Source organism: Cyprinodon tularosa, unplaced genomic scaffold, assembly GCF_016077235.1.
Source record: "Cyprinodon tularosa strain WSP-4 unplaced genomic scaffold, ASM1607723v1 ctg124, whole genome shotgun sequence".
NCBI classification, from domain to species: domain Eukaryota; kingdom Metazoa; phylum Chordata; class Actinopteri; order Cyprinodontiformes; family Cyprinodontidae; genus Cyprinodon; species Cyprinodon tularosa.
In genome coordinates this window covers 140919-166666 of record NW_024038048.1, presented here as the reverse complement: position 1 = coordinate 166666, position 25748 = coordinate 140919, and the positions used below count along the sequence as shown (strand labels likewise).

The window sequence follows — 25748 nt, the reverse complement described above, 5'->3', positions numbered from 1 at the left end:
AGCGTCCAGTCGCCATTTCATTTCGGAGCTGCGTAGCGGTTGTCAGGTTGAACAGTAGCGTCTACGGGGTATAAAAAGAGAGAGAAATTGATGCTAATAACACCCCGCCCTCAGCCCAATGGAAGCGGCCGTCAACCCACCTCAAGACAGGTACTTTCAGACATATCTTTAAGCTAATGTATAGTATTTGACAAGCCTTAATTAACCGTTATAACGGACTATTTTCCCATGATCAGCGGAACCGTTAGCTTTCTAAACCAATACAAACGGAGTTAGCTAGCTAGCTATCAGAGCCTGCTATGATCCGTGCATGAATTAGCTAATACTCATTAGTGCATATCTGGAATTAGTCATGCGATGTCTGTATAAACTATCCGCTCACAGGCAGCTGTCGGAGTGCAGGTAGATGACAGCTGCAGCCTCATCGGCTTTCTCAGCAGGATGCTCCCCGCCGGCTTTCAGTCAGGCGGCTCATTCATTGCTCAGTCAGGCGGGGAATGCTAACTTCCATCTCTATGCGAGTGTCGTAAAGATGACTTTTCAGAATGATCTGGTTTAAAATAGGAATTCATTAACTATTAGCCTTCGAATAAACTGACTGCTCCCAAACGAATCGTTGCATTTTTCAGGAAACTGATGGGTGTCTAGAATTCATCATTTAGATCTGAATGGTTTTTCAGTGCTGCTTCAAAATGGGAATAGCAGTCTACTGATATTGATGTTAAGGCTCTGGTGATGAGAAGGTTTAGTAATATTGTTGTCCGCTGTACGGTTCTGTCATTGTTCAAGGTGTGTGTTTACAAACTGTGAAGGCGGGGCCATCATCAGCTGGTAGGGTGTAAATCCTGCAGCACGATTTCTATTGAAGATCGATGCTGTTCTAACTAAAGCAAAAATGTCTTGTGATTGATTAATTTTTTTATGTTTTAAACCTTTACTTGCGCATCAGATCGGTCTTGTTTTTTTTTTTTTTTTCAAGTGTGAAACTTTTGTGCACTTTAACTCACTGATTTTGGAGTTTATTACAAACCATCTACTAGGACGGAGGTGTTCAACAGGGGGTCCGCGACCCCTAGGGGGTCCATGGAGGTACTGCGTGCGGGTTGCTAAACCTTTGGTTGATTAGACTGTTTTTATTTTTATATATATATATATATATATATATATATATATATATATATATATATATATATATATATATATATATATATATATATATATATTCCCCCCTGCAATTTTTTCTACTAATTGAAATGTCTTTAAATCCACATTAACATGAATTCAAGACACTGTAGTAAACTGATAATGGAGGCAGAAGATGTCTTTCAGTCATCAATGCACACATTCAGCGACACACAGGAGCTCTTTCAAACCTGGGCACCGTTTCATTCACAACACCTGTCCCATCAACCAGGAATCAGAATCAGAAATACTTTAATAATCCCAGAACGAAATTACTTTAGTTACATGACTCCATCTGTAATAGAGTAACTATAGGACCAGTTTTCTATAACACTATTTCATACAATATATTAAGGGGTCCACACTCCATCTCGCCATCAGTTTGGGGGTCCTTGGCCTGGAAAACTTTAAAGACCCCTGTCAACGGTCAAGTGGTTGGAGCCCAAACAACAGCCGTAACAAGCTAAATGTGATTTACTACTGATATTTTAAAAAGATAATGTAACTGAATTATAGAATTTGCACACCTTGAGTTTAAGCTTAAACATTATTTCTCTAAATGTATTTTACTTTTTTAGCTTGTTTATTTTATTGTGGTATTGCCAGTGTAATTGTGAGATTTATATGTAAATATTTACATAAAAAACATAAAGATATACTAAATATATTCTAAATATATTCTTAAATTGCTAAATTAGATATTCAAAAAGCAGCGCTGTTAAGACAGTAGGGATCTAGGCTTATTCATTCATTTTTCATACGATAAATTACAAAAATCTATACCAAAAGGAGCAAATTGCTAGAATTGCTTAATTCTTCAAATCACATGTTGTATTGTAATAATTTTATTTGATAAATTATGTGTTTTTTATGTGTGTGCTCGGGCTGAAACAATCAGATTAGGGCTGCAACAACGAATCGATAAAAATGGACTTTTAAAAGCGTTTGCAACGAATTTCATCATCGATTAGTTGTGTCGCGCGGTTAATGCGTCATCCGCCGCTGCCGTCATCACTGCCACTTGACTGAAACGGGGGAAGAAAAAAAATACGGCAGAGCGAGCCAGCGCTGCAGGTGCGCAGTGTTGCCAACTCAGCGACTTTGTCGCTATATTTAGCGACTTTTCAGACCCGACTAGCAACAAATCTGGCAGATTTTTATGGTGTCACTGGCGGCTTTTGGAGACTCTTACGTGAAAGCATGTATCGTTCCTACTCTTGTCCTGCAGCAGCAGCTGCTGCCGTGGGGCGCCTCCCCCATCCCAACCCCGTTCTCCAGCAGGAATCACTCTCAGCGCTGCAGTCAGAGCCGCAGGATGTTTCAGCGTCCAGACTGCAAATGAAGCGCGCATGCACCGGGATTGACGGCGCAAATTGATCACAATAATTAAAACAGCCTTTATAAATAAATTAACTTGCAAATTATGAGGGCAAGGCTTTTAAAGTTTAAATCTTCTGGCAAAGATAAAGTAAAGAAGATCCTGCAATTTATGGAAGTAAAGCATAAAATCCAGCAAGATCAGTAATATGTCAATTAATTATATGCCACATTCCCATGTAAATATTTGTCTTTGGAGGATGTGTTTTTTAACACCCCTCAGAGATGGGGACTCGAGTTTGTGACTCGTACTCGAGTCGCACTTAAGTCGCATATTTAATGACTTCAGACTCGACTTAGACTTGCATTTAAAGGACTTCAGACTCGACTGAGACTCGTGATTTCCGACTTGTGAACAATATTTTATTCCAGTGTAAAAACACTTATTCAAGTGTTTTTTGTTTTACTAACTTGATTGATCGCCGCTCGCCTTACCCGCACACAGAAGAGGTAAAAAGAAAAAAAAAAAAAAAAAAAACCCTCAAAGACCCAAACCGTGAAGCACTCAAGTTCAAGTGTTTTATTTATACAAAAAGCCACAGCAAAAGTGGCATAATAAAACAGTCCTTTTCTTCTCCTGATAAAACCTAAAATTCAAGAGTTTTCCTTAAAAATCACAGGCTGGAAGTTGGGCTCCGCTTGTTATGCTGCTTCTGGTGCGAGTGATCGGTCAGGAGCACCCACTGGCTGATCCACAGACTCTGCGGCGCTCCAGCACTGTTCCACTCCCTAGCGTGCCAAACCCCTTACCAGACCGATCCAGCTAAAAAGAGAAGCAAGGAGAACGCCAGCATCCACGCGCCAAAACCCCGTCGGAAGATATATGCCTGTTTATGCTTTAAGCGAGGGGGAGCGCTACTTACAGGCGAGGTTCCTCCTCTGCCCTAATACTTCTCTGCCCCATCTGTGCGCCCTCCTGGCGCACGGATCCCACCTGCATCTCCCCTGGCAGCGCGTCCGTCTCTGTCACCTGCAGATTCCGTTCTCTTTCTCCTTTCCTTCAGACTCCTTTTATGTCGGCTTTAATCAGCCCTTGCTCACACCTGAGCGCAGCATTACGCAGCGCAATTAATGCACTCCGCCTCCTCAGACAACTACTTCAGTCCAGTGCGCATGGATTGTCACAAGGGAAAAACAAACCAAAACAACCCAACATGCAGGAAAAATTCAAAAGTCTAAAATAAAGGAAAACAATCATATAAAAAATAAACATCAAAACATGCAAAGCTCAAGAAGAAAATACAAAGAAAAACAAATCATATCTTCCTCTCCAAACATGCAAAGCATAAAACTAACATTTAAATGAAAGAAAACCATAAACCATATTTTTCCCCTGTGCAACACACTGACGTCACTGACGCAACAGTACGTGGACAGCAGGATTGTGATTGTTTTTTTTTCCACAGTCCTCATTTTCAATAAAAGAGCAGACATTTACTGCTAAAACTAGAAAAAGTTGTAACCACAAATGTCAGGTAAATACTGTAAGAAAATGCAAAATTTATCTGGAAAAAAATTTTGCGTGTGCTTTTTTTAATTGTATTTTTCATTTAGCAGTTCAAGATAATGATAATTCCATAGATATAATAGCGACCTTTAAGCTATACCGTCTCAGTGACGGAGATGAAAACACAAGGAGAAACAAGCAAGCACGAAAATTGTTGCACTTTTTTAAATGAATCAAGTGATTAGAATTTTTTGTGCGATTAATTGATTATTGCGACAGGCCTTCTCAAGACTTGAGACTTGACTTGGACTTGCGCTCTCAAGACTTGAGACTTGACTTGGACTTGCAAAAAATGACTTGTGAACATGTCTGACACCCCTAGTTCTCTCATTTTTATTCCAAATACAATTTATAATTTGAATCACAGGGCTATTTTTATCTCTATGGTTGAGTATTTTCTCAAGTAGCAACTTTAACTGCTATACTTTCCTGTCTTAAAAGGCAGAATTCTTCTAGTCTAAAAAAAACTAATTTGTTGAAATGGGGGGACCTATTGTTTGAACCCCTTAGGGGCTTTTAAAAATAAAAATGTCTTTTTATGCGCTTTATGAAACAAAGTACCCTATCTTTTGGGGATGTCCAGCTACATTTCTCATGTAAGTTTGCGTAGTTTTAACACAAACGTTTATTTTTCATATTGCACCAGTACAGTTAATGAGCAACCTGTACTTGTGTGCTTGTTTGTTCTGTCTAAAATGTTTATTTTGGAATAAAGAGGTTAATATAAAAAATATTTTTTGTCTGATTCATCGATTAATTGAAAAAATAATCGGTCGATTCATCGATTTTTAAAATAATGGTTAGTTGCAGCCCTAAATCAGATTAATCGACTACTGAAATAATGGTCAAACAATTTATTAATGGATTAATAGTTAACTGGAGTATACTTTAAAAACATGGCTTTAGCTGACAAAGCAACCAACTTGGAGTGGTAATTATACCAAAATAAAAAAAGAAAACCTTGCAGTTAAGGAAAAAAAAAAGTTTACTTCTGTCAACATTTTCCAGAACTCCACAAGTGGAAATGTTTTACTTTCACCTCTTTTAATTCTGTAAAAAAAAAAAAAATCTACTTTAACGAACCCTTTCCTATTCCATTTTTAATATTGACAGATTAATCAATCAGCAATTAATTGCAGCCCTGGTGTGTACCTCAGTCAATATATCACATGTTGAGTTGTTGACATTTACTTTAACTGAACTGTAAAGGACACTATTAAACCTGTAAACATCAATCGTAATCATATTTGAATTTGTCTGGTAAATCTTCATTCATTTAAAAAAATAGTAAAAACACTAATAACATTATCTTTTTAGAAATCATTATTATTAATGTTTTTAAACATGGATCTCTCAGTCTATCAATTTATATTAAAGACTCAATTTAGTCTTAATTTTCAAGTCATCATCCCTATTGCACAGAATATCAGATCTTTTTACTATAATTTTTTATATTTGAACTCTTGGAGGTAAGATTATTCTTTTTCTTACGTCCTGCAATTTTATTGCTAACAAAAAATAGAAAGATGCAGCTTTTAGCTTGGTATCTTTTTGCAATTTTTTTATTGTTTATTTTTTCTTTAGTCTACCAGAAACTGATTATTCCTTTTACATGACCCTTTTAAAGATGTTTAAAACCTTTATTATTTAGCATTTTAATCAGACTGAAAGAAGATTGTTAGATTTTGTGTCCATTTGATTTGGAAGGCTTATTTTTTTATCCTCAGTATTTTTTTGTGTTTATGCATCATTTGATCCCTTTAGATTTATGGTATATTGTTTTGGCTTTTACCTGATAGAATTAAGATTGACCTGACATTTTCCTAATGATATTGATTGGGTGATCTACGTCTGGGATCATTGAAACTGTCTTTACAATATATGGTCATGATAAATCATGGAAAATTTGAAGATCTTGTGCCTTGTAAAGGACACTGACATGAATGGCCTCTTACTTTTTTATTATTTAAAGCTCTTAAGCCTTTAGTGGAAAACTGTTCATAGGAACACTTATATACAAAACCTGCTAGAGATCAAAATTGCTTCTGATTAGACACATTTTTTTTTTTCTTTTTTAAACATAATATACCAAATACAAAATATGCCAATTGAAGCTTTATATGCACGGAAGTGAAGTAGAATATCTAGCTCATCTGAAACTGTAAATCCTGCTGTCTTCTATAATTAGGGTTTCTCTCTATTAAAAGAGCTGTTTTATTTTATTTTTATTTTATCTGAAGCAGAGATTTGGAGCCCCATTTGGTGCAGTGATGTTTCCCAGGAATGTGCTAAAAGTAGCATTCTGTTGATGCATTTCAGTTTCTTGGGTAGGTTATTTGACTGGGAGGGACATTTTTTCTTTCCCTGCGAATAATGTGAATGAATAGGCCAAGTATAGAAAAGTCGATCCAGAGTATCTTGGATTCCTACAGAGCATTCAGCCTTTTTTTCCTCTGGCTTTTCCATCTCTGATTTCAGCTCTCTGCTTGGGTTGTCGAGTAGCATGTTGGACCAGCACTGCAGTTCAGGAAAACGCATTCGCAAGCCCTCCCTTCTATATGAGGACTTTGAGAGTCCCTCCTTGCCACATACAATGACCCAGGCCACCCCTGCCCCTCCCCAGCCTCCGGTGAAGGACCCCAGCCGACCAGGCCGCATCACCAACCAGCTGCAGTACCTTCAGAAAACCCTGATTAAGTGTTTGTGGAGACACCACTTTGCTTGGCCGTTCCACGAGCCTGTGGACGCCTACAGGCTAAACCTGCCGGTAGGTCGCATCTTTGAACGGATATTTTTCACTTCTCGTTCCACTGTCTGCACTAGGATGTCATTAATAAAACAAAATGCTTCCTTTTTTATTTCTCTAAAAAATTGTTAACTCCTTTACAATGCTGCTCATGTTCTTACACATTTTAAAATCATTGTTTCACCTCTTTCAGGATTATTATAAAATCATTAAGCAGCCCATGGACATGGGGACGATAAAGAAGCGTTTGGAAAATAACTTTTACCAAACTGCTGGAGAGTGCATACAGGACTTCAACACAATGTTTACTAACTGCTACATCTACAACAAGGTAAGTAGTGATGAAGTTATTGAGAGATGGCACATTTATGTAAAACCCAAAGCAAAAACAAAGAATTGTTCAGGAAAAACTGAAGGCACAAGTTAATGTTATAATGTGTATGATGAGGGCTGACATCTTTTCACAGAAAACAAAAATAGAAAGAATTGTAACCAGAATTAATTGACTGTATTGATGTGTACATTAAAAATGTTTTATTGGAAACAAACGGATACTAATAAACAGCCAATGGATCACCTAACTTTTTAAACTACTCTTAATCATGTTCCATTGTTGTGCTGCAACTAAAACCTTTGCTTTTTTTTAAAGATTTATTTATCCTGTCTTGGGATTTTTTTTCTTATTTGGTGGCGATGTTTTGAGAAATGAAAAAAGAAAATCAAAGAAACTGCATCAGCAAAAAATACATATGTATAATAGCCATCATAGTTGAATACTAATCCTATTTCACTGTGACATACACTATATTGCCAAAAGTATTTGCTCACCCATCCAAATTATTGGAATCAGGTGTTCCAATCACTTCCATGGCCACAGGTGTATAAATTCAAGCACCTAGGCATGCAGACTGTTTTTACAAACATTTGTGAAAGAATGGGTCGCTCTCAGGAGCTCAGTGAATTCCAGCGTGGAACTGTGATAGGATGCCACCTGTGCAACAAATCCAGTCGTGAAATTTCCTCGCTCCTAAATATTCCACAGTCAACTGTCAGCTGTATTATAAGAAAATGGAAGTGTTTGGGAACGACAGCAACTCAGCCACGAAGTGGTAGGCCACGTAAACTGACGGAGCGGGGTCAGCGGATGCTGACGCGCATAGTGCGAAGAGGTCGCCAACTTTCTGCAGAGTCAATCACTACAGACCTCCAAACTTCATGTGGCCTTCAGATTAGCTCAAGAACAGTGCGCAGAGAGCTTCATGGAATGGGTTTCCATGGTCGAGCAGCTGCATCCAAGCCATACATCACCAAGTGCAATGCAAAGCGTCGGATGCGGTGGTGTAAAGCACGCCGCCACTGGACTCTAGAGCAGTGGAGACGCGTTCTCTGGAGTGACGAATCGCGCTTCTCCATCTGGCAATCTGATGGACGGGTCTGGGTTTGGCGGTTGCCAGGAGAACGGTACTTGTCTGACTGCATTGTGCCAAGTGTAAAGTTTGGTGGAGGGGGGATTATGGTGTGGGGTTGTTTTTCAGGAGCTGGGCTTGGCCCCTTAGTTCCAGTGAAAGGAACTCTGAATGCTTCAGCATACCAAGACATTTTGGACAATTCCATGCTCCCAACTTTGTGGGAACAGTTTGGAGCTGGCCCCTTCCTCTTCCAACATGACTGTGCACCAGTGCACAAAGCAAGGTCCATAAAGACATGGATGACAGAGTCTGGTGTGGATGAACTTGACTGGCCTGCACAGAGTCCTGACCTCAACCCGATAGAACATCTTTGGGATGAATTAGAGCGGAGACTGAGAGCCAGGCCTTCTCGTCCAACATCAGTGTGCGACCTCACAAATGCGCTTCTGGAAGAATGGTCAAAAATTCCCATAAACACACTCCTAAACCTTGTGGACAGCCTTCCCAGAAGAGTTGAAGCTGTTCTAGCTGCAAAGGGTGGACCGACGTCATATTGAACCCTATGGATTAGGAACGGGATGTCACTTAAGCTCATATGTGAGTCAAGGCAGGTGAGCAAATACTTTTGGCAATATAGTGTATCTTATTGACACTCCAAGAGAGGATACTAGATTCTTGTATCTTTGAAAATCTGTTATAAACCTTAACCTGTTAAAAAGAAAATGTTATGTCGTCTAATTCTTTAGCAAAACATTTTTAATGTTTTGTTGTTTAGCCTACAGATGATATTGTGCTGATGGCTCAGTCCTTGGAGAAGATCTTCCTGCAGAAAGTGGCTCAGATGCCCCAAGAGGAAGTTGAGCTCCCTCCTCCTGCTCCTCGGAACAAGAACAGCAGAGGAAGAGGTCGGAAGTCTAACAGTGAGTTAGGTGAAGTCCAATTAAGATTGAGAGTTTAACAGCTTAGATTACATGGCATTTAATAAAGCTCCTGCTGATGAAATTCTATTTTAAGTTTCATTTCTGTTCTTTATCAGTATTTAGCTTATATTGATTAAACCTGATTAACTATGAAATATTTTTTGCTGTTGGACAGAATTTGTTCTCTAGTTTTCCCCTAATGTTCTCTATGACTCTGCTTCGTGTGCAGCATCACGGGCCCAGCAGGTGCCAGCGGTGTCCCAGTCCGCCTACTCACCTTCCTCCTCCGATACAGGAGATTCCATGTTGGCTAACTCTCCTCAGACCGTTCTAACCAAAAGTCTGCTTCCAGCTAACATCATGGGTCTGCCTCCTACACAGCCTACAACTAAGGTATGGAAAATTACAACATTTAGAATCATTTCAAAGAATAACACATAAGATTTTAAACTTATGAGTAGATTAAACCAAAATGTGTTTCTATTTCTTTTGATAGAAAAAAGGAGTTAAGCGTAAAGCAGATACTACCACCCCCTCTACCTTGGGTTTTACTGTTGGCATGTCAGGATCAACGCACATGGTGGGCTTGGGGAAAGGAGGACATGGGGGCCAAGTTCATGACAGCTCCATGCACACCGTGTCCTCCATGGGAGGCATGAACCTGGAGACCCCACCTGGAATGGGCCTGGTTAGAAGCTCCGGTGGTCCCGTGCTCCTGCAGCCAATGATGGCGACCGGTCGCAGGGTGGGCAGTGGACGTCCTATCAAACCCCCAAAGAAGGACCTGCCTGATTCCGTTCAGCCTCAGCTCTCCAAGAAAGGCAAACTGAGTTCACAGCTGAGATACTGCAGCGGGCTACTGAAAGAGATGCTGTCAAAGAAACATGCAGCTTATGCATGGCCCTTCTACACTCCTGTAGACGCTACAGCGCTTGGACTTCATGACTACCATGATATCATCAAGTGTCCCATGGACCTCAGCACCATCAAGGTAACTCTTAAACTGAACATCAGCTGTCTTTCTGGATGTTGGGGGGAAAAAAAGTTTAATTGTCTCGAATAGAAGGGGTTGTTAGCATAATACTTTAAACTGTGTGTGTTTTGACCTCTTTAGATCTCTCTGAGACAAGCTGCCATGTGGCAGAAGTCTGGCTGCTGCAGGCTGCTCTCTAAATCACTCATTACAATGTTTAAATGTTTCTCTTTGGAAAGAGTTAATTGCAACTATGAAAACATGTCATGAAAATCAAACCATTAACAAACAGGAATTAGCATTAGAATTGTATTTTATTTTATTCTATGCTACACCTGTATCGTCTTTCTGTTTTTGCTCCTTTGCTGATTATGGCATGGCAAGTTTATTTGTAAAGGACTATTCCGTATAGGTCGTGTTCAAAGCTCACTCCTTTCTCTTTCAATCTTTTTCTCATGTTTGAGACAATTTTTAGGGCAAAACTTTTACGATCGCATACGCGGTGCCTTACTACACCAAGCTGACAAGTGTCCTCTTTCAACACCCATTGCGTCTCAGCCACTCTCCCCACCTCTCTGGCAGGTGTACAAAGCGGGGAAAGATGCCCTTCTGGACTTCATTTTATTTGTTTTTGTAAAGTTATAAGGCAAACTCTGCTCATGATGCTTTAGCAATGGGGGAAGTGAAGGTATTTGTCATCAGAAATATTGGAATCGGTATGAAGGATGAAACATGCACACAGACTCCCACTATATACGCAGTCTTTGCAAGTATGTGGACAGGGTTCCCACGGGTCCTTAAAAAGTCTTAAAAGGCATTGAATTCTTCAAAATAAAACTATGGCCTTAGTTGGTATTAAAATGTCTTAAATCAGTCTTTCGTAGGTCTTAATTTTCAAAACATCATAAATAGGATTGTTTTTATTATGATTTATTTTTGTGATCTAAATAAAACATTAAAATTGACCCTTTTTTTTTTTATTTAAAAAAATAATGGCTCTCCATCTTTGGTTCCGTCCCGATAGCGGAAGCAATAAAAGCGTTGTTGCTGCCGGGACATTTGGGAGATGCACCATTTACTTTTTGTCTGGAAAATATGAGCAAGTATAAATGTAACGAAAACTGGCTCCAGCCAAGAGTTTTTCTGGCTAAAACCAGGGAACATACATGAGGCACGGTGTATTTTGTACAAGAAGTCATTCAAGCTCAGAACGATGGGAATTAAGGCAGAGGAGTCACACATGCGAAGCACGAAACACAAAGCGTCAAAATGGAGTTACCGAGAAACAGCGGTTATTTCTCAGTTTAGTTCCACCATTGTCTCTCCAACGCCTCCACTTATCACCAAATCAAACATACTAAGAAAACGATACAAAGAAAAATAACTGCAAAAAAGACTTAGCACTGGTTATGTTGTGGCTTTAAAACAGATTTGTTTTGTTCCCTGCTAAAACAAAGTTTGTGAATTCAGTTAAATAATTGTTAAAATATATCTGTCATTTGTGTGTTTTTAGCTTTCTTCCTATATGGGAAGCTTTTCAAAATTTGAAACATTAGTGCAGTGGTTTATGTTATAATAAACGTTTGGGTTGTCGCAAGCGGGTTTTTCTTGTGTTTCTTGCAAATTTTGTCTTAAATTTTTATTTCAAGTGGCATTAAAAAGTCTTAAAAAGACTTAAATTTAACTTGCCATATGCTGTAGGAACCCTGGTGGAATCCTTAAGGGATTCCCAGGTCAGCTGAAAGACATGCAGTCTCTGGACATGCCCTGGGTCTTACTTTGGGCCTTTTCTCGGTTTGTAGATTTTGAACCTTCTAAAACTACAGGTGCTGGTCATAAAATTAGAATATCATGAAAAAGTAGATTGATTTCAGTAATTCCATTTAAAAAGTGAAACTTGTATATTATATTCATACATTACATACAAACTCATATATTTCAGATGTTTATTTTGTTTAATTTTGATGATTACAAATGACAACAAATGAAAATCTCAAATTCATCATATCAGAAAATTAGAATATTGTGAAAAGGTTCAAAATTGATGGCCCCTGGTGCCACACTCTAATCAGCTAATTAACTCAAACCACCTGCAAAAGCCTTTAAATGGTCTTTCAGTCTAGTTCTATAGGCTACACAATCATGGGGAAGACTGCTGACTTGACAGTTGTCCAAAAGACGACCATCGACACCTTGCACAAGGAGGGCAAGACACAAAAGGTCATCGCTAAAGAGGCTGGCTGTTCACAGAGCTCAGTGTCCAAGCTCATTAATAGAGAGGCGAAGGGAAGGAAAAGATGTGGTCGAAAAAAGTGTACAAGCAAGAGAGATAACCGCACCCTGGAGAGGATTGTGAAACAAAACCCATTCAAAAATGTGGGGGAGATTCACAAAGAGTGGACTGCAGCTGGAGTGAGTGCTTCAAGAACCACCACACACAGACGTATGAAAGACATGGGTTTCTGCTGTCGCATTCCTTGTGTCAAGCCACTCTTGAACCACAGACAGCGTCAGAAGCGTCTTGCCTGGGCTAAAGAGAAACAGGACTGGACTGCTGGTGAGTGGTCCAAAGTCATGTTCTCTGATGAAAGTAAATTTTGCATTTCCTTTGGAAATCAAGGTCCCAGAGTCTGGAGGAAAAGAAGAGAGGCACTTCATCCACGTTGCTTGAAGTCCAGTGTAAAGTTTCCACAGTCAGTGATGGTTTGGGGTGCCATGTCATCTGCTGGTGTTGGTCCATTGTGTTTTCTGAGGTCCAGGGTCAACGCAGCCACATACCAGGAAGTTTTAGAGCACTTCATGCTTCCTGCAGCTGACCAACTTTTTGGAGATGCAGATTTCATTTTCCAACAGGACTTGGCACCTGCACACAGTGCCAAAGCTACCAGTACCTGGTTGAAGGACTATGGTATCCCTGTTCTTAATTGGCCAGCAAACTCTCCTGACCTTAACCCCATAGAAAATCTATGGGGTATTGTGAAGAAGAAGATGCAATACACCAGACCCAACAATTCAGAAGAGCTAAAAGCCACTATTAGAGCAACCTGGGCTATCATAACACCTGAGCAGTGCCACAGACTGATCGACTCCATGCCACGCCGCATTGCTGCAGTAATACAGGCCAAAGGAGGCCCAACTAAATACTGAGTGCTGTACATGCTCATACTTTTCATGTTCATACTTTTCAGTTGGCCAACATTTCTATAAATCCTTTGTTTTTATTGGTCTTCAGTAATATTCTAATTTTCTGATATGATGAATTTGAGATTTTCATTTGTTGTCATTTGTAATCATCAAAATTAAACAAAATAAACATCTGAAATATATGAGTTTGTATGTAATGTATGAATATAATATACAAGTTTCACTTTTTAAATGGAATTACTGAAATCAATCTACTTTTTCATGATATTCTAATTTTATGACCAGCACCTGTAAACACGGGGCTTTGGGAAGTAAAACATTTCGTAGCTCCTGAGGATTAGATCACTCTTTTAAGTTGATAGGCACAATGTTTATGCTAAGAAAAGCTACATATTACATTTATCTGTGCATCTGTAGGTTGTAAATCTGTTGTTTTGTCATTTGTTTCTGTTGTGCTGCAAATTCTAAATTATTGTTTTCCTTCTCTCCAATAACTTCTCTCCTCCTGTAAATAATTCTGATCTGTATTTACTGTACATAGCAGTAGAAGGGCTAAAATATGCAACGTTCTGCATGGGTAATTCACCTTTTATGGAAATTAGTGTTGCGCCAATGCCATTTTTTGGCCCCAATAACTGATAACTGGCTGTGCAGTATTGGTCGATACAGATACCATACCGATACCATCTGTTTGAAATTGATGTGTGTGTGTGTGTATATGAAGAACTGCATGCTACTTGGATGTAAAATAATTGTCAGTATGGCTTTGTCGAGCTGCTGCCTACCTTTGTGAAGCAGGATAAGACTAATACAAAGTGAACGTGTTGAATAAACTTTTGGCTCTCAAAATGGTATCAGTGCCCTATTTGTTGGTACTCGCTGATACCGATACCACCATTTTGGTGCTGGATTGGGGCCCCGCCCGATACTGGTATCGATGCAACACTAATGAAAATGCATTACAATTTTTTAAAAAGTTTAGTTAGACTGACTTCAGGGATGTTGTAAGATTCCTGAGTGTTTGGAATTAAATTGTTCTCTTTTCAACTCTGCATCAGAGGAAGATGGACTGCCGTGAGTACCGGGATGCCCAACAGTTTGCCAGCGATATCAGACTCATGTTCTCCAACTGCTACAAGTACAATCCACCGGATCACGATGTTGTAGCGATGGCGAGGAAGCTGCAGGTGAGTTGATCTTCCCTTTTCTGACTATCCAGGCTTTATCTCCACTAGGGCTGAAACAATTAATTGGATTCATCATGATAAATTGATTATTGTAATAAGTGAAGTAATAGATGAATCGTTAACTGTATAGAGACTCTAAAATGTGCATTTAGCTGACAGATCAACCCACCTTGAGCAGCACTTATACCAAAATTGTAAAAAAAAAAAAAAAAAAAAAAAAACATTTTTGCATTTAGGATAAAATTATTTTTTTCTGTCATAATGCTCTATCAAGAACTTTTCAATAGGAAAAGCTTTATTTTTGCTTGGTTTAATTTAGCAAAAAGTCTTCCTCAAGGAATCTTTTGATTCCTGATTATTAATCAAAAAAATAATTGACCGATTAATCGATTTGCTAAATAATCACTAGTTGCAGCCCTGATCTCCACTGCTTTGTTTGATAAATGATGGACTGATTTTCTGTTCCTAAGGATGTTTTTGAGTTCCGTTTTGCCAAGATGCCGGACGAACCACAAATGGAACACACAGCCATGTCTGTAATTGGACATCAAACATCATCTTCGTCCTCCTCATCCTCCTCCTCGTCCTCCTCATCCTCCACCTCTGAGAGTGACCCCACCAGTGAGAGTGAGGAAAGCGAGAGCAGCCTAAGCTCCGATAGCGAGGAGGAGCGAGCACATCGCTTGGCTGAGTTACAGGATCAGGTGTGTACACAAGTAAGTGTTCTACCTCCCTTTGTTTCATCGTTCTTTATCTCGCACTCAAAACATCATTACTAGAGGCTAATTTATTCTTTTTTTTCACAGCTCAGGGCCGTGCATGAGCAGCTGGCTGCTCTGTCCCAAGGCCCCATTGTCAAGCCCAAGAAAAAGAGGGAGAAAAAGGAGAAGAAAGAGAAGAAGAAAAAGAAGAAGATTGAAAAGCGTAGCCGAGGCGTCAGAAGCAGAGCGGGCTCTGAGGAATGGAAGATGCCTGAAAAGATGCTAAAGAGTAAATCTGCCAGAGCTGGTGTTTCACAAGCAAAGAGAGCACAGACAAAGAAAAGCAATAAAAACAACAAGTTAGTAGCAGGCAAACTATTTAAATTCAAATTCTCATCTAACTATTTTCCTTTTTATGAGAAAACGCCTTGAAAAAACCATGATATCTGACACGTGCTTTTTTTTTTGTTTCCTCCAGAAACACAAAAAAACCTTTCTACCCTCCTCTTCCTACTTCCATGCTTCCCCACTACGACTCAGAGGAAGAGGAAGAGATCGTCCCCATGACGTATGATGAGAAGCGTCAGCTCAGCCTAGACATCAACAAGCTACCGGGTGAGAAGCTCGGCCGTGTGGTTCACATCATTCAGTCGAGGGAGCCGTCTCTGAGGGATACCAACCCGGAGGAGATTGAGATCGACTTTGAAACCCTGAAGCCGTCGACGCTGAAGGAGCTGGAGCGCTACGTCATGACCTGTCTGAGGAAGAAGCCCCGTAAACCTTACGGTGAGCAAGGTAGATAACGCCTCCATTTAATGAATTCCTGCTGGTCATGTTTTTTTTTTATTCTTCTTTGTGTTTTTAAGTTGCTGTATCTCAGTGTAGCATGGATTAAATCAAGTTTTTAAAAGTTAAACATTTAAACAGTGCATTTTTAGACGACAGTGTTTATACTATACAGTACATATACATTCAGCAACTAAGATAGAATCATTGCTTTATTGATTCTATGTAATAATGTACAATGGTGTCTTACCTTGAAAATGTCATTCATTTTATGTGGAGTTTATAATTCAAGTTAATCATACCTTTCGTCAAATCATCAGTGTCCTCCACTAAAATACATTCAATTACATTAATCTAACCGACTCCATCACTTAAGAACAAAGCTGTATGATGGTGTTATTTTAAAGAAAATGTACATTTGAATGACCGAATATTATATAAAAAAAAAAAACAAGACACTAAAATGTACTGAAATAAATCAGTCTTATAAATGACAGTGTGATTTACCTTTGATATCAGAGGCTAAAAAGATGCTGACTGAGGTGGAGAGGAAAAATGTATCAGAATAGTAAATGATATTTTCCTGTTCCTTCTCTTTCATGCTAAGCTTGTGTCACTTGATCTGCAGTCGTTTTCTGTAAAAAGTTTTCAATTTTATCTGTTTAATCCTGCTTTTCAGAAAGTTTCTCATTTGAGTCAGGCGGTTGTCTTTAAAAGGCATCATTGTGCGCTTAGTTTAGGCCTTTTCTTCTGAATCGTGTTTTATCGTGTAGAGATGACCTCCTCCACATCACTTGCTAATTGCTAATCCTCCCTGCCCTACTGCAGCTGTAGCTGGTTAATTGTGGTATTTACTGCGGAGTTTCCTGCGCCCTCTTGTGGTTGGATAGCTGATCAAGCTCTAAAGACTGCAAAGAACCACCTGAGACGTCTCATACCTCTAAAAATCAGTTAGTTGGGACACTAGTAAGCCAAGATACATCTGATAAAATAAGAGACAAAATGTTTGCTTCATTTTAGATGTAATAAAATATATAGATATATATAATTTAAAATAAAGAAATCCAACCTATCTGGAGTTTCCCTTTTGGTTTTACTTAATTACACGATATTAATCAACTTTTAGATCATATTTAAATTGATTACAGATATAACATTAAAAGAAAGATGTAGTTGGTTTTTCTTTCTGTAAGAAAATCCTTAACATTGTAAAAATAGTCGTATTGTCATTTAAAGGTAGAAGTGGGTCCTTGCTTGTTGACTACATGTCATGTGGTTGCTTTAGCTTTATACTTTTTTATTGTCACCCTCTCTTCGTCCACGACTTAAGAAAAAAAAAAACGGTTAACAAAGGACCAAATTGCTGAAAGAAATGTTGTTTGAAAATTCCAAGTTAACAGATTATGAAGGTCTTACAGTAATGCCATCAATTTGTCTCCTGCAGAAGTGAAGAATAAAGGCAGCATGTCGAAAGAGGAGCTGACTCTGGAAAAGAGGAGAGAGCTGGAGAGGAGGCTGCAGGATGTCAGCGGACAGCTCAACTCGGTCAAAAAACCCACCAAACCTAAAGGTGAGCTAACACTGTGCTACTCAAATGCAAAAGGTGTTTTTTTTTATTTTTTTTATTTCTTTTTATTATACAGAAAATATACAATACTATACTAATTACTGAGACAAATAAAATGATAATTTTAGAGTTAAAGGGACCATACAAAATGTAAATGTTATTGCAAATCTTGCAAAATGTTTCTAGGCATATATTCCACCATGTGGATTCCTTCAATTATGTCTTCAAGTAGCCAGAATAGAATAGAAAATCCCTTTATTGTCCCACAATGGGCTAATTCTGGTGTTTATTAGCAAAAACATTATTAAACACAAATGTGGACCTCAGAAAAAATGTATAAGAATAAAATAATAGTGAAGAGTTACAAAATAAACAAATGAAATACTGTATTATAAAGTGTTTTTTACAACATGAATGCTGTACACCTGGAGAATAAATAACCAATATACAGCTGTGGACATTTTTACAGTAAAGGATATTTGAAACATATCAGCAACATCATTAAATGTGCAAAATGACAGCAGCATGTTATTTATTTATGACTAAAATAGGAACTGTGCAAAATCAGCATGAATGTAAAAACTTATTGAGGTTGTTGGGAATAGTGGTGGTTATGAAGTCTTGCTGGGAGGAAGGATCTGTGATAATGCTCCCTGGTGCATTAAGGGTGCAGCAGTCTGTCACTGAATTAGCTCTCCAGTTCTGCAACAGCTTCATGCAAGGGGTGGGAAACATTATCCAACAGAGATGTTCATTAGTTAGGATCCTTTAGTTTCCCACCTCCTGCACTGAATCCAGAGGCATCCAATCACAGAGCTGGCCTTCCTGATGTTGTGGTCTTTACCAGAATATTTAATATGTATGAGACCTATATAAAAACATCACACAAATGCATTATTCAACTTTAAATTAGATAGTTTAATGACAAATAACTATGAATATACCACTATGTATTTATGGATCATCAGTGTGATCAGCTCCATACCAGTCCGAGTGGCAAGTTGATCTATCAGAAACAACCTATAACTGTTTATGCCCATTTATTTCTAGAGCCATTTGCTAACAAGTTGAAGACTGCACCAACCTTATCTTTAGATGACACGTGTTCATTACAGAACATACGCAGATATTCTGAATAACATATCAGTATAAACATCTTATAATAAGTGTGAATGATGGGATAATAGTGGAAGTCGCTGGTTCATCTTTAGAGACGCTGTTTATGAAACCAATAAGGCTGTATAAACTTTAAGACGTGCAAAGAAATTTTTTTTGATAGTTGCTGCCGGACAAACTTTGGGTCACCTTGCTGTCTGTTCCTGCTGCAGCCATAGAACTCGTTCTAACTCTTTTTTGCTCTTCCCTTAGTGGAAAAGCCCAACGCTGTGGAGACACACAACCAGCCGTCACGCCTCAGTGGCAGCAGCTCCAGCTCGGACTCCTCCTCCTCCTCTTCTTCCTCCTCGTCATCGGACACAAGTGATTCTGACTCCACTTGAGTTAATAAACAAAAGCCTAAAACAAAAACAACTTTAATAACTCAGGGACCTTGGCTGGCCCAGGACAGAATCCACCCTGAAACTTTTTTTGTTTGTTTGTTTTTTGACTGAGAAATCCGCTAAATTTGTTGTGAATGTGGGACAAAAAGATGCAAAAGGCCTTGGTTTCCTCTTTCCCCAACTGTGTAAATAACTGTAAAAATGTATGTTTCTTTTATAAAGAAGATTTTTACTATCCCCAAAGAGGGAGGAGCTACTTAAAAAGTAATTTGGAAAGACGGGCCTTACTCCAGATCTGCTATTGGCTGGCACTTAAGTTTATCCCGGAGAGATGAACAACTTTTTTTATTTTTTCCCACATCCTCTCAAACAAGCAGTTTAAAACCAGCAAACTTTTAGTCACATGCCTTAGTTCTCTCAGATTTAGTATTAGTTTCAGCTTGAAGGCCAGCTCTAAGGTTGTTAAATGTTGAACGTATATGTTAACAGAGATTTGAGCTGCCTTCTCATGTTCTAAGTCGAACAGCGTTTTAGTGGCAATTAAAAGCAGCCACGTAGTGCTTTTCATATTTATTGTTAACCTGAAGTTGATTAGAGTTAAAGTTTGAAAGCACGATTTGTTCCTTCCTGTGTTATGGTGACATTACTGCTGTAGTCAGTTTTCAATCCTGTACAGTAGTGGGTTTATATTGCTGTATAGAATAAGTTTGACATACTGTAATTGCAAAGTATAGCAGCAAGTTGCACATAATTCAGATTTGACTAATTCAGTAACTGTACTCCTCAAACCTTATTTAGACTTATTTTCATTGAATGACACTAACTTAAAAACTGTAAAAGAAACATCTTTGGTGCTTTTTTTTTCTGTTTCAGCCTCTGACATGTTGTATTTATTACACTCATCTTAACACTAAAACATTTTTTTTTCAAAGAACTACTTTGGTTGCAATGCAGGTATTGAAAAGTGTGGCTGCTAAAAAAAAATCCTCCTTAAATCCCAAGTTTCTCCTTTATAAGAAAGGAATCCTAAAACTAAAAATATTTGAGCCTGCTGTTGAATATTCATTAAAAGAAATGCTTGTATAAAATACTTAAACTGTATTTGCTGTTGCACAAAGTAATGTATTTCTGCTTTTTTCAACTATTTTCCCTTTTTACATGTTAATATCATTCCAGTAGTTGTTTACACTTAAGGCTGCTGCCTCCTGTAAAGCTGATTACTTACTTGGAGAAAAAACTCTCACTGGACTGTAAATTACAACCAATAATCTCTTCTGTAGGACTAATGTGAGTTTTGTGTCTCTGTTTGACATTTCTAGTTTGTATTAAAAACCCATTGTGCTGGAGATGTTCCAAAAAGGTGTCATTTTCTTTGTAATGGTAACTTATTTCCTCTAGGTGGCAACAGATGCACTTCAATGTTTGTAGGTGGAATTTGTTGGCTTTCAGTTTAAGGTGTAACTCAGCAGGTCAGCACTTGTTTGAAAGGTGTCCTTTACTAGTTACGGAGATTATCCCATCATCTAAAATGAGAATGAAGGATGGAGATGCCTCTGATCAGTCAAGCAGTTAAGCTGGGTTTGAATAGCGGCTTGGGTTGTTTCAGGGTGACAGTTGTGAGGAGGAGGCACTGAGTGCCAATACATTTTCATTAGTTTTCTAAGGAAAACCAGCTGATTGCATTGGCTCCTTAGCAATCCCTCACACCGAACATGGTTGCAGTGACAGTGGAGAGGGGGAAAAAAAAAAAACATTTTTGCAGGAAGCAACCTTCAGCAGAACCAGGTTCGGTGTGAGCAGCCTTCTGTTGAGGCATCAAGAAGGAAGCAGACATAAAAAACTAACATCAAAACATTAATTTATAAAGCCTATGTTACCACAACCCAAAATATTGATAAATTGTTAATACATTTTATTCCAAGTACTTGATGTGCTGCTGAAGTTTCCACCTAACAGAAGCATTATGAGTCAACAGACATCACAGCAGGACTTAAGCCTGGAATGGTCTTTCGAAAGCTGTGCTTCTATTGCTGAGTCTTTTTTATTATTATTATTATTATACTATTATCTATTGGCTTAACAAGCTCTAACTATCCCCTTAAAGGGTTGGCAAGCCATAAGGGTCATTAAAAAAAAAAAAAATGCTGTTTTATAAGTCAGAGGCTGGCGAAAATCCAATTAAAGCATGTTTATTGTGCCATTTTAAGAGCTCTTGCAATATATGTATATATATGTATATATATGTGTGTGTGTGTGTGTATATATATATATATGTGTGTGTATATATATTAGTGCTGTCAAAATTATCGCGTTATTATCGCGTTAACGCGAGGCCATTTTAACGGCGATAATTTTTTTAACGTGAGATTAACGCTATGTGGTTTTATGGTAAAAATTTCCAAGTACATCCCGCTGCAGCCTGCGAGAAGGCGGGGCTATTTCCCCCCAGTGTATGCATTTCTCATAGGCTTCTAGAGCGGAGCTCCTCAAGGAAAAAAGACGCTCATACACTGGGTGACGCTAGTGCCTTTTCTTTAAGCCCCACCACCAACAAACAAGTTGAGTGTCTGGTAACTAGTAGCAACCTGAAATACGCTGAGAAAACAGATTACTGAGGGGAAATGGAATCTGCTACGGCACTCTTGCTGTCACAGGTCGGTATCGTGTGTGGGTGTGGGTGGGTGTGTGTGTGTGTGGGTGGGTGGGTGTGAGTGTGTTCTCATTTTTGTTAAGAGTCTGAAAAGTAACTTTCATAGACTACCTCCATCTAGTGATTTCGGTCTATTGATTTTGATGTATTGATTGAAAATTGTTCATTATTACCTTGGTTAATTAACATCTAATGTTAACTGTACTACATTTTATAGCAGTAGGGTAAAATGCTTGTCTTTGTTCAAAAGACTGTATTAACTGTAAAGACTGTCTTTTACATCAGCCTGTTTTCAGGGCCTTTTTTTTGGCTACATATTTGTTATTTTTTGCTACAGGCCTCCCCATCTTCTTGCCATATGTTTCTATGGCATAAATCAGTATCTGTGACCTGTTTTCATTTAAAAAAAAGAACATTGGCACAAACCTAGCCTGTATGTATTTTTTGTATGTCATCGAGAGTATTTAAATGATTTTCAATCAGAAAAAAAATTTGCGATTAAAATGCGATTAATCGCGAGTTAACTCAGGCATTGATGCGATTAATCGCGATTAAAAAAATTTAATCGATTGACAGCACTAATATATATATATATATATATATATATATATATATGTATATATGTATATATATATACATATATATATATATATATGTATATATATGTGTATATATATATATATATATATATATATATATATATATATATATATATATATATATATATATATATATTGCTCCAACTGCTACAGTTTTAACTGACCAATCACATAAACTGTATTTTTCAAGTACAGCTCAACAAATGATCTGAAATAAGTTGCATCCATTGGCTGAAAAATTAAGAGTTATAACACCACATCCTTGGGTAGCTCATTTTACCAGATGGCCCAATTTAACTGACATCACCCCTAGTGAAAAAAAAAAAAGACCTGGAAAAAATGTGTCCCTTATTTTTCTCTTAAAACACGCTAAGTAACCATAAATATTGCTCCTAATTTTTGACTGCCTACATTAACAAACAGCACCCCATAATAATAAATTACTTCTCATGTTTATTGACTGTGACAAGGTAACAAAAAAAGACCCTGATGTAGAACCTAGTGTATTTCTGTTGTGCATACTAGTGCAGTATCTAGTGCAAATCTCCAAATGTTCAATTGAACTTTTGTTTTCAAAGAAACACAGAGAGGTATTTTTTAATACTTAAGAGTACATTTTACAGTAAATCGTTATTTCTAAATATACATACGGCCAAAAATTATTTAGATTATGACTTTTATGGCGATTTATACTATTTGGAAAATGATGGAAATAAATAATTGGTTGAAAAGGTTTTCACCTCTGCGTCTGATTACTGTCATTTTCAACTTACTTCTTGCTTCATTTAAGCAATTATTAATATTGGCAAACGTTACTTGAAAAAATAATAATAATAAGAAGAAACCAAAATCGGGCGCATTGGGGGTTATTGGAGTGGCGCTGACCACAGGCGCACAGCAGCGATCTTGGATCTATTTTATAGGACCGTGGCGCAGCGCAAATGCGCAAAGCGAGCAGTTGGCGCAGATGAAGCTTTAAGTTCAGCCCATCTCTACGCAAACCGCTCCACCAGAAATGAGGCAGAAACTAAACAGGTTGTCCGACCAGTGAGCTAAATAATTAATATCAAATGTCAGTCGTTTACGTGCTGAAATCAAAGGCCGGGGGCGTTAATGTCATGTTCATTTTGAGCGTGCCTAATATCTAGACTTGTACACGTGACAGCCATTGATCTCTATTTATTTAGTGGAGGCCAAACTTCCGGTGCGGACCAACGGCCACGTGCGATCAGGTGAGCAGATGATCCACCGAAACCACTCCTGTGTCAGTTAAGCAGACTGTTTGGCTGTTTCTGACTTTATGGGTCAGTTTATTTCGGATCTGAAATTATTATGAGGACAAATCAAGTAGAGTTTAAAAAAAGCAAAACTAGCTGAAAACATTTGATCATTAATTCGAGGATCTGGGGCTGCATCTGTTAAGGAACAACAGATCGGCGGTTAGTGGTCTCTCTTTATGCCCCTCGTCCTGGAGGTGTAGATGCGTGGTAGTCTGAGGGGGGTGGCTCCTTGCTGAGCCAAGTGTCTGTAGAGAGGTTGTTTAGTTTATCTACAATCGGCTCTATGCACAGCTCCACTACTTCCTGAATTTAAAGCAGCTCCTTTGTTTCCTGTCTTTCATTACTGGACGAACTGATTAATCCAGGTGTGTCTGGCCAGTTACTTAGGTCATACACACCTGGATTAATCAGTGCATCCAATCATGAAAGACAGGAAACAAAGGAGCTGCCTTAAATTCAGGAAGTAGTGGAGCTGTGCATAGCTGTGCAAACACTTTGGTGCTCATTTTGGGTTTGTTTTTTTCTGCAGTAGGATGAAATGTTTTGATGGAAATAGATTTTTAGGATTTCTTTCAGAAAATGTTTATAAGGGTTGCCAGGCAATAACCAATGCACACTGAGGGGTGGCACCAGAACCTCAGGTTCAATCTACACTGTTTCAACAATAAAATTAACCAGCAAAATATCCATATTTTCTTAATAAAGACAATCTATACTTTACAGCCTGTGCTAACAAATAGACGCATATATTTAAACATCCATCTATACAAAAGGTATAGTGGATAAAATCCTTTCAGGTTTCAGTTCTGGGGCAAATATCTTTTCCATTGTCATTACTTACCTACTTTTATCAAAATCATTCTGCATAAAATTGACATTAAGTACTGATATCTACATTAATTGATTATTTAATCAGTTTTTATTAAAGTAGTTATTTATGATTTCACTGAAGACTCCTAGATGACTTGCAGAGACACATAATTTCTTCTTAACCCATAAAAAACATAGCCTCGTGAGACCATCCTGATCTCGCAAGCTTTCAAGATTTCACTGGTTAATCAGTCTGGAGACTCTCCGTTGAAGAAAATTTGGAGCCGTTCACCAAACGAACGTCCAATCAGCGTTGGCTTTGAGGCGGGTTGAGGTGTGACGCAACGAGAAGCGCGACAGTTCAGTCTAAAGAACATGGCGGCTTCAGCCGATGAAACTAGCGTTAGCGTGGCTATCGAGCAAGTTTTATCGGAATTACACTGTATTTCTTCATTGAAAGAAGAGCAAAACACTGCTCTGGAGGCTTTTCTCAGAGGAAAATATGTTTTTGCTCTTCTCCCGACTGGTTTCGGCAAAAGTTTGATCTATCAATTGGCTCCTCTTCGTCGTCGCTCTGTTACGTCATATGCTTCGTTGATCTGATTGGTTTATTTGGCCCGTCTATCACCAACACAGGCCAATCAGCTAACCAGTATTTTCACCCCTTCCCAAAATTACTTCTACGGAAGGTTTCCAGATGGAAATGCGGAGCAAATCCATCTGGCGGAGTCAGGTTATAAAAAACTAAGATTACTTCTGTAAAGTGCATTAATTCTGTACTTATCATCTTTATTGTTAGTATATTGATGTGCATAATTAACCAGTGTTTTTGATGTCAAGTCATTGTTAATATATGGAAAATTAAAATGTTTTGAATATTCCACTTGAAAGTATTACTGCTGCCGCCGTCTGTATAAGAGGGGAAAAAAATGGTAGGGGTGGCCAATGATTGGCTAAGGGTGGCCATGGCCACCCCTAGCCCCCCATCTAGCTCTGCCCCTGTCCAAGAGTAGTGCTGGCAATTTCGAAGCTGTGAATCAATGAAACAATTTAGCAAAATTGGCCAAAACTCAACACCATACTGGATAATTTGAAATGGTTTAAAATGGCGGCATCTGCTGGATATCTTTCAGAACTACAATTGAGCGGGTATCCTAATGTCTGCATTATTTCACTCTTGAACTGGTTGGTTCCATAATAATAGTAATGATAAAGATTATAGAAATTAATAATAAAAATAACTAATATCTGACCTGTGAAATTGCAATATGATAAACCGCCCTTCTGATGCATACCAGTGATATCATGGTGTGCTCCTGTAATTATGTGGTGAAGATTCTCAGTCATCCAGGTCATAGTCAGTCCAGAAAAGTAAAAGAAACTGGACTTTGTCCAGGGGATATTTTGACTT

The 25748-nt window shown here is 38.4% G+C and overlaps 1 protein-coding gene across 8 annotated transcripts; it reads left to right on the top strand.

Moving 5' to 3' along the window:
* Positions 1 to 20357, top strand: brd2b (bromodomain containing 2b). Of its 8 annotated transcripts, none has more exons than XM_038276305.1 (12): positions 1 to 150; positions 6545 to 6833; positions 7006 to 7143; positions 8997 to 9126; positions 9371 to 9534; positions 9638 to 10132; positions 14317 to 14445; positions 14916 to 15161; positions 15252 to 15505; positions 15625 to 15941; positions 17377 to 17502; positions 18868 to 20357. In XM_038276305.1, exons 1-12 carry the CDS (start codon positions 119 to 121, stop codon positions 18996 to 18998), a joined length of 2451 nt encoding a protein of 816 aa, XP_038132233.1. In that variant the 5' UTR covers positions 1 to 118; the 3' UTR covers positions 18999 to 20357. The 8 variants fall into 8 exon arrangements, with proteins under 8 accessions (XP_038132233.1, XP_038132231.1, XP_038132230.1 ...); XM_038276303.1 differs by having other exon boundaries at positions 8997 to 9141; positions 14916 to 15149; XM_038276302.1 differs by having other exon boundaries at positions 8997 to 9141; positions 15625 to 15932.
* Positions 20358 to 25748: the final 5391 nt, after the last annotated feature.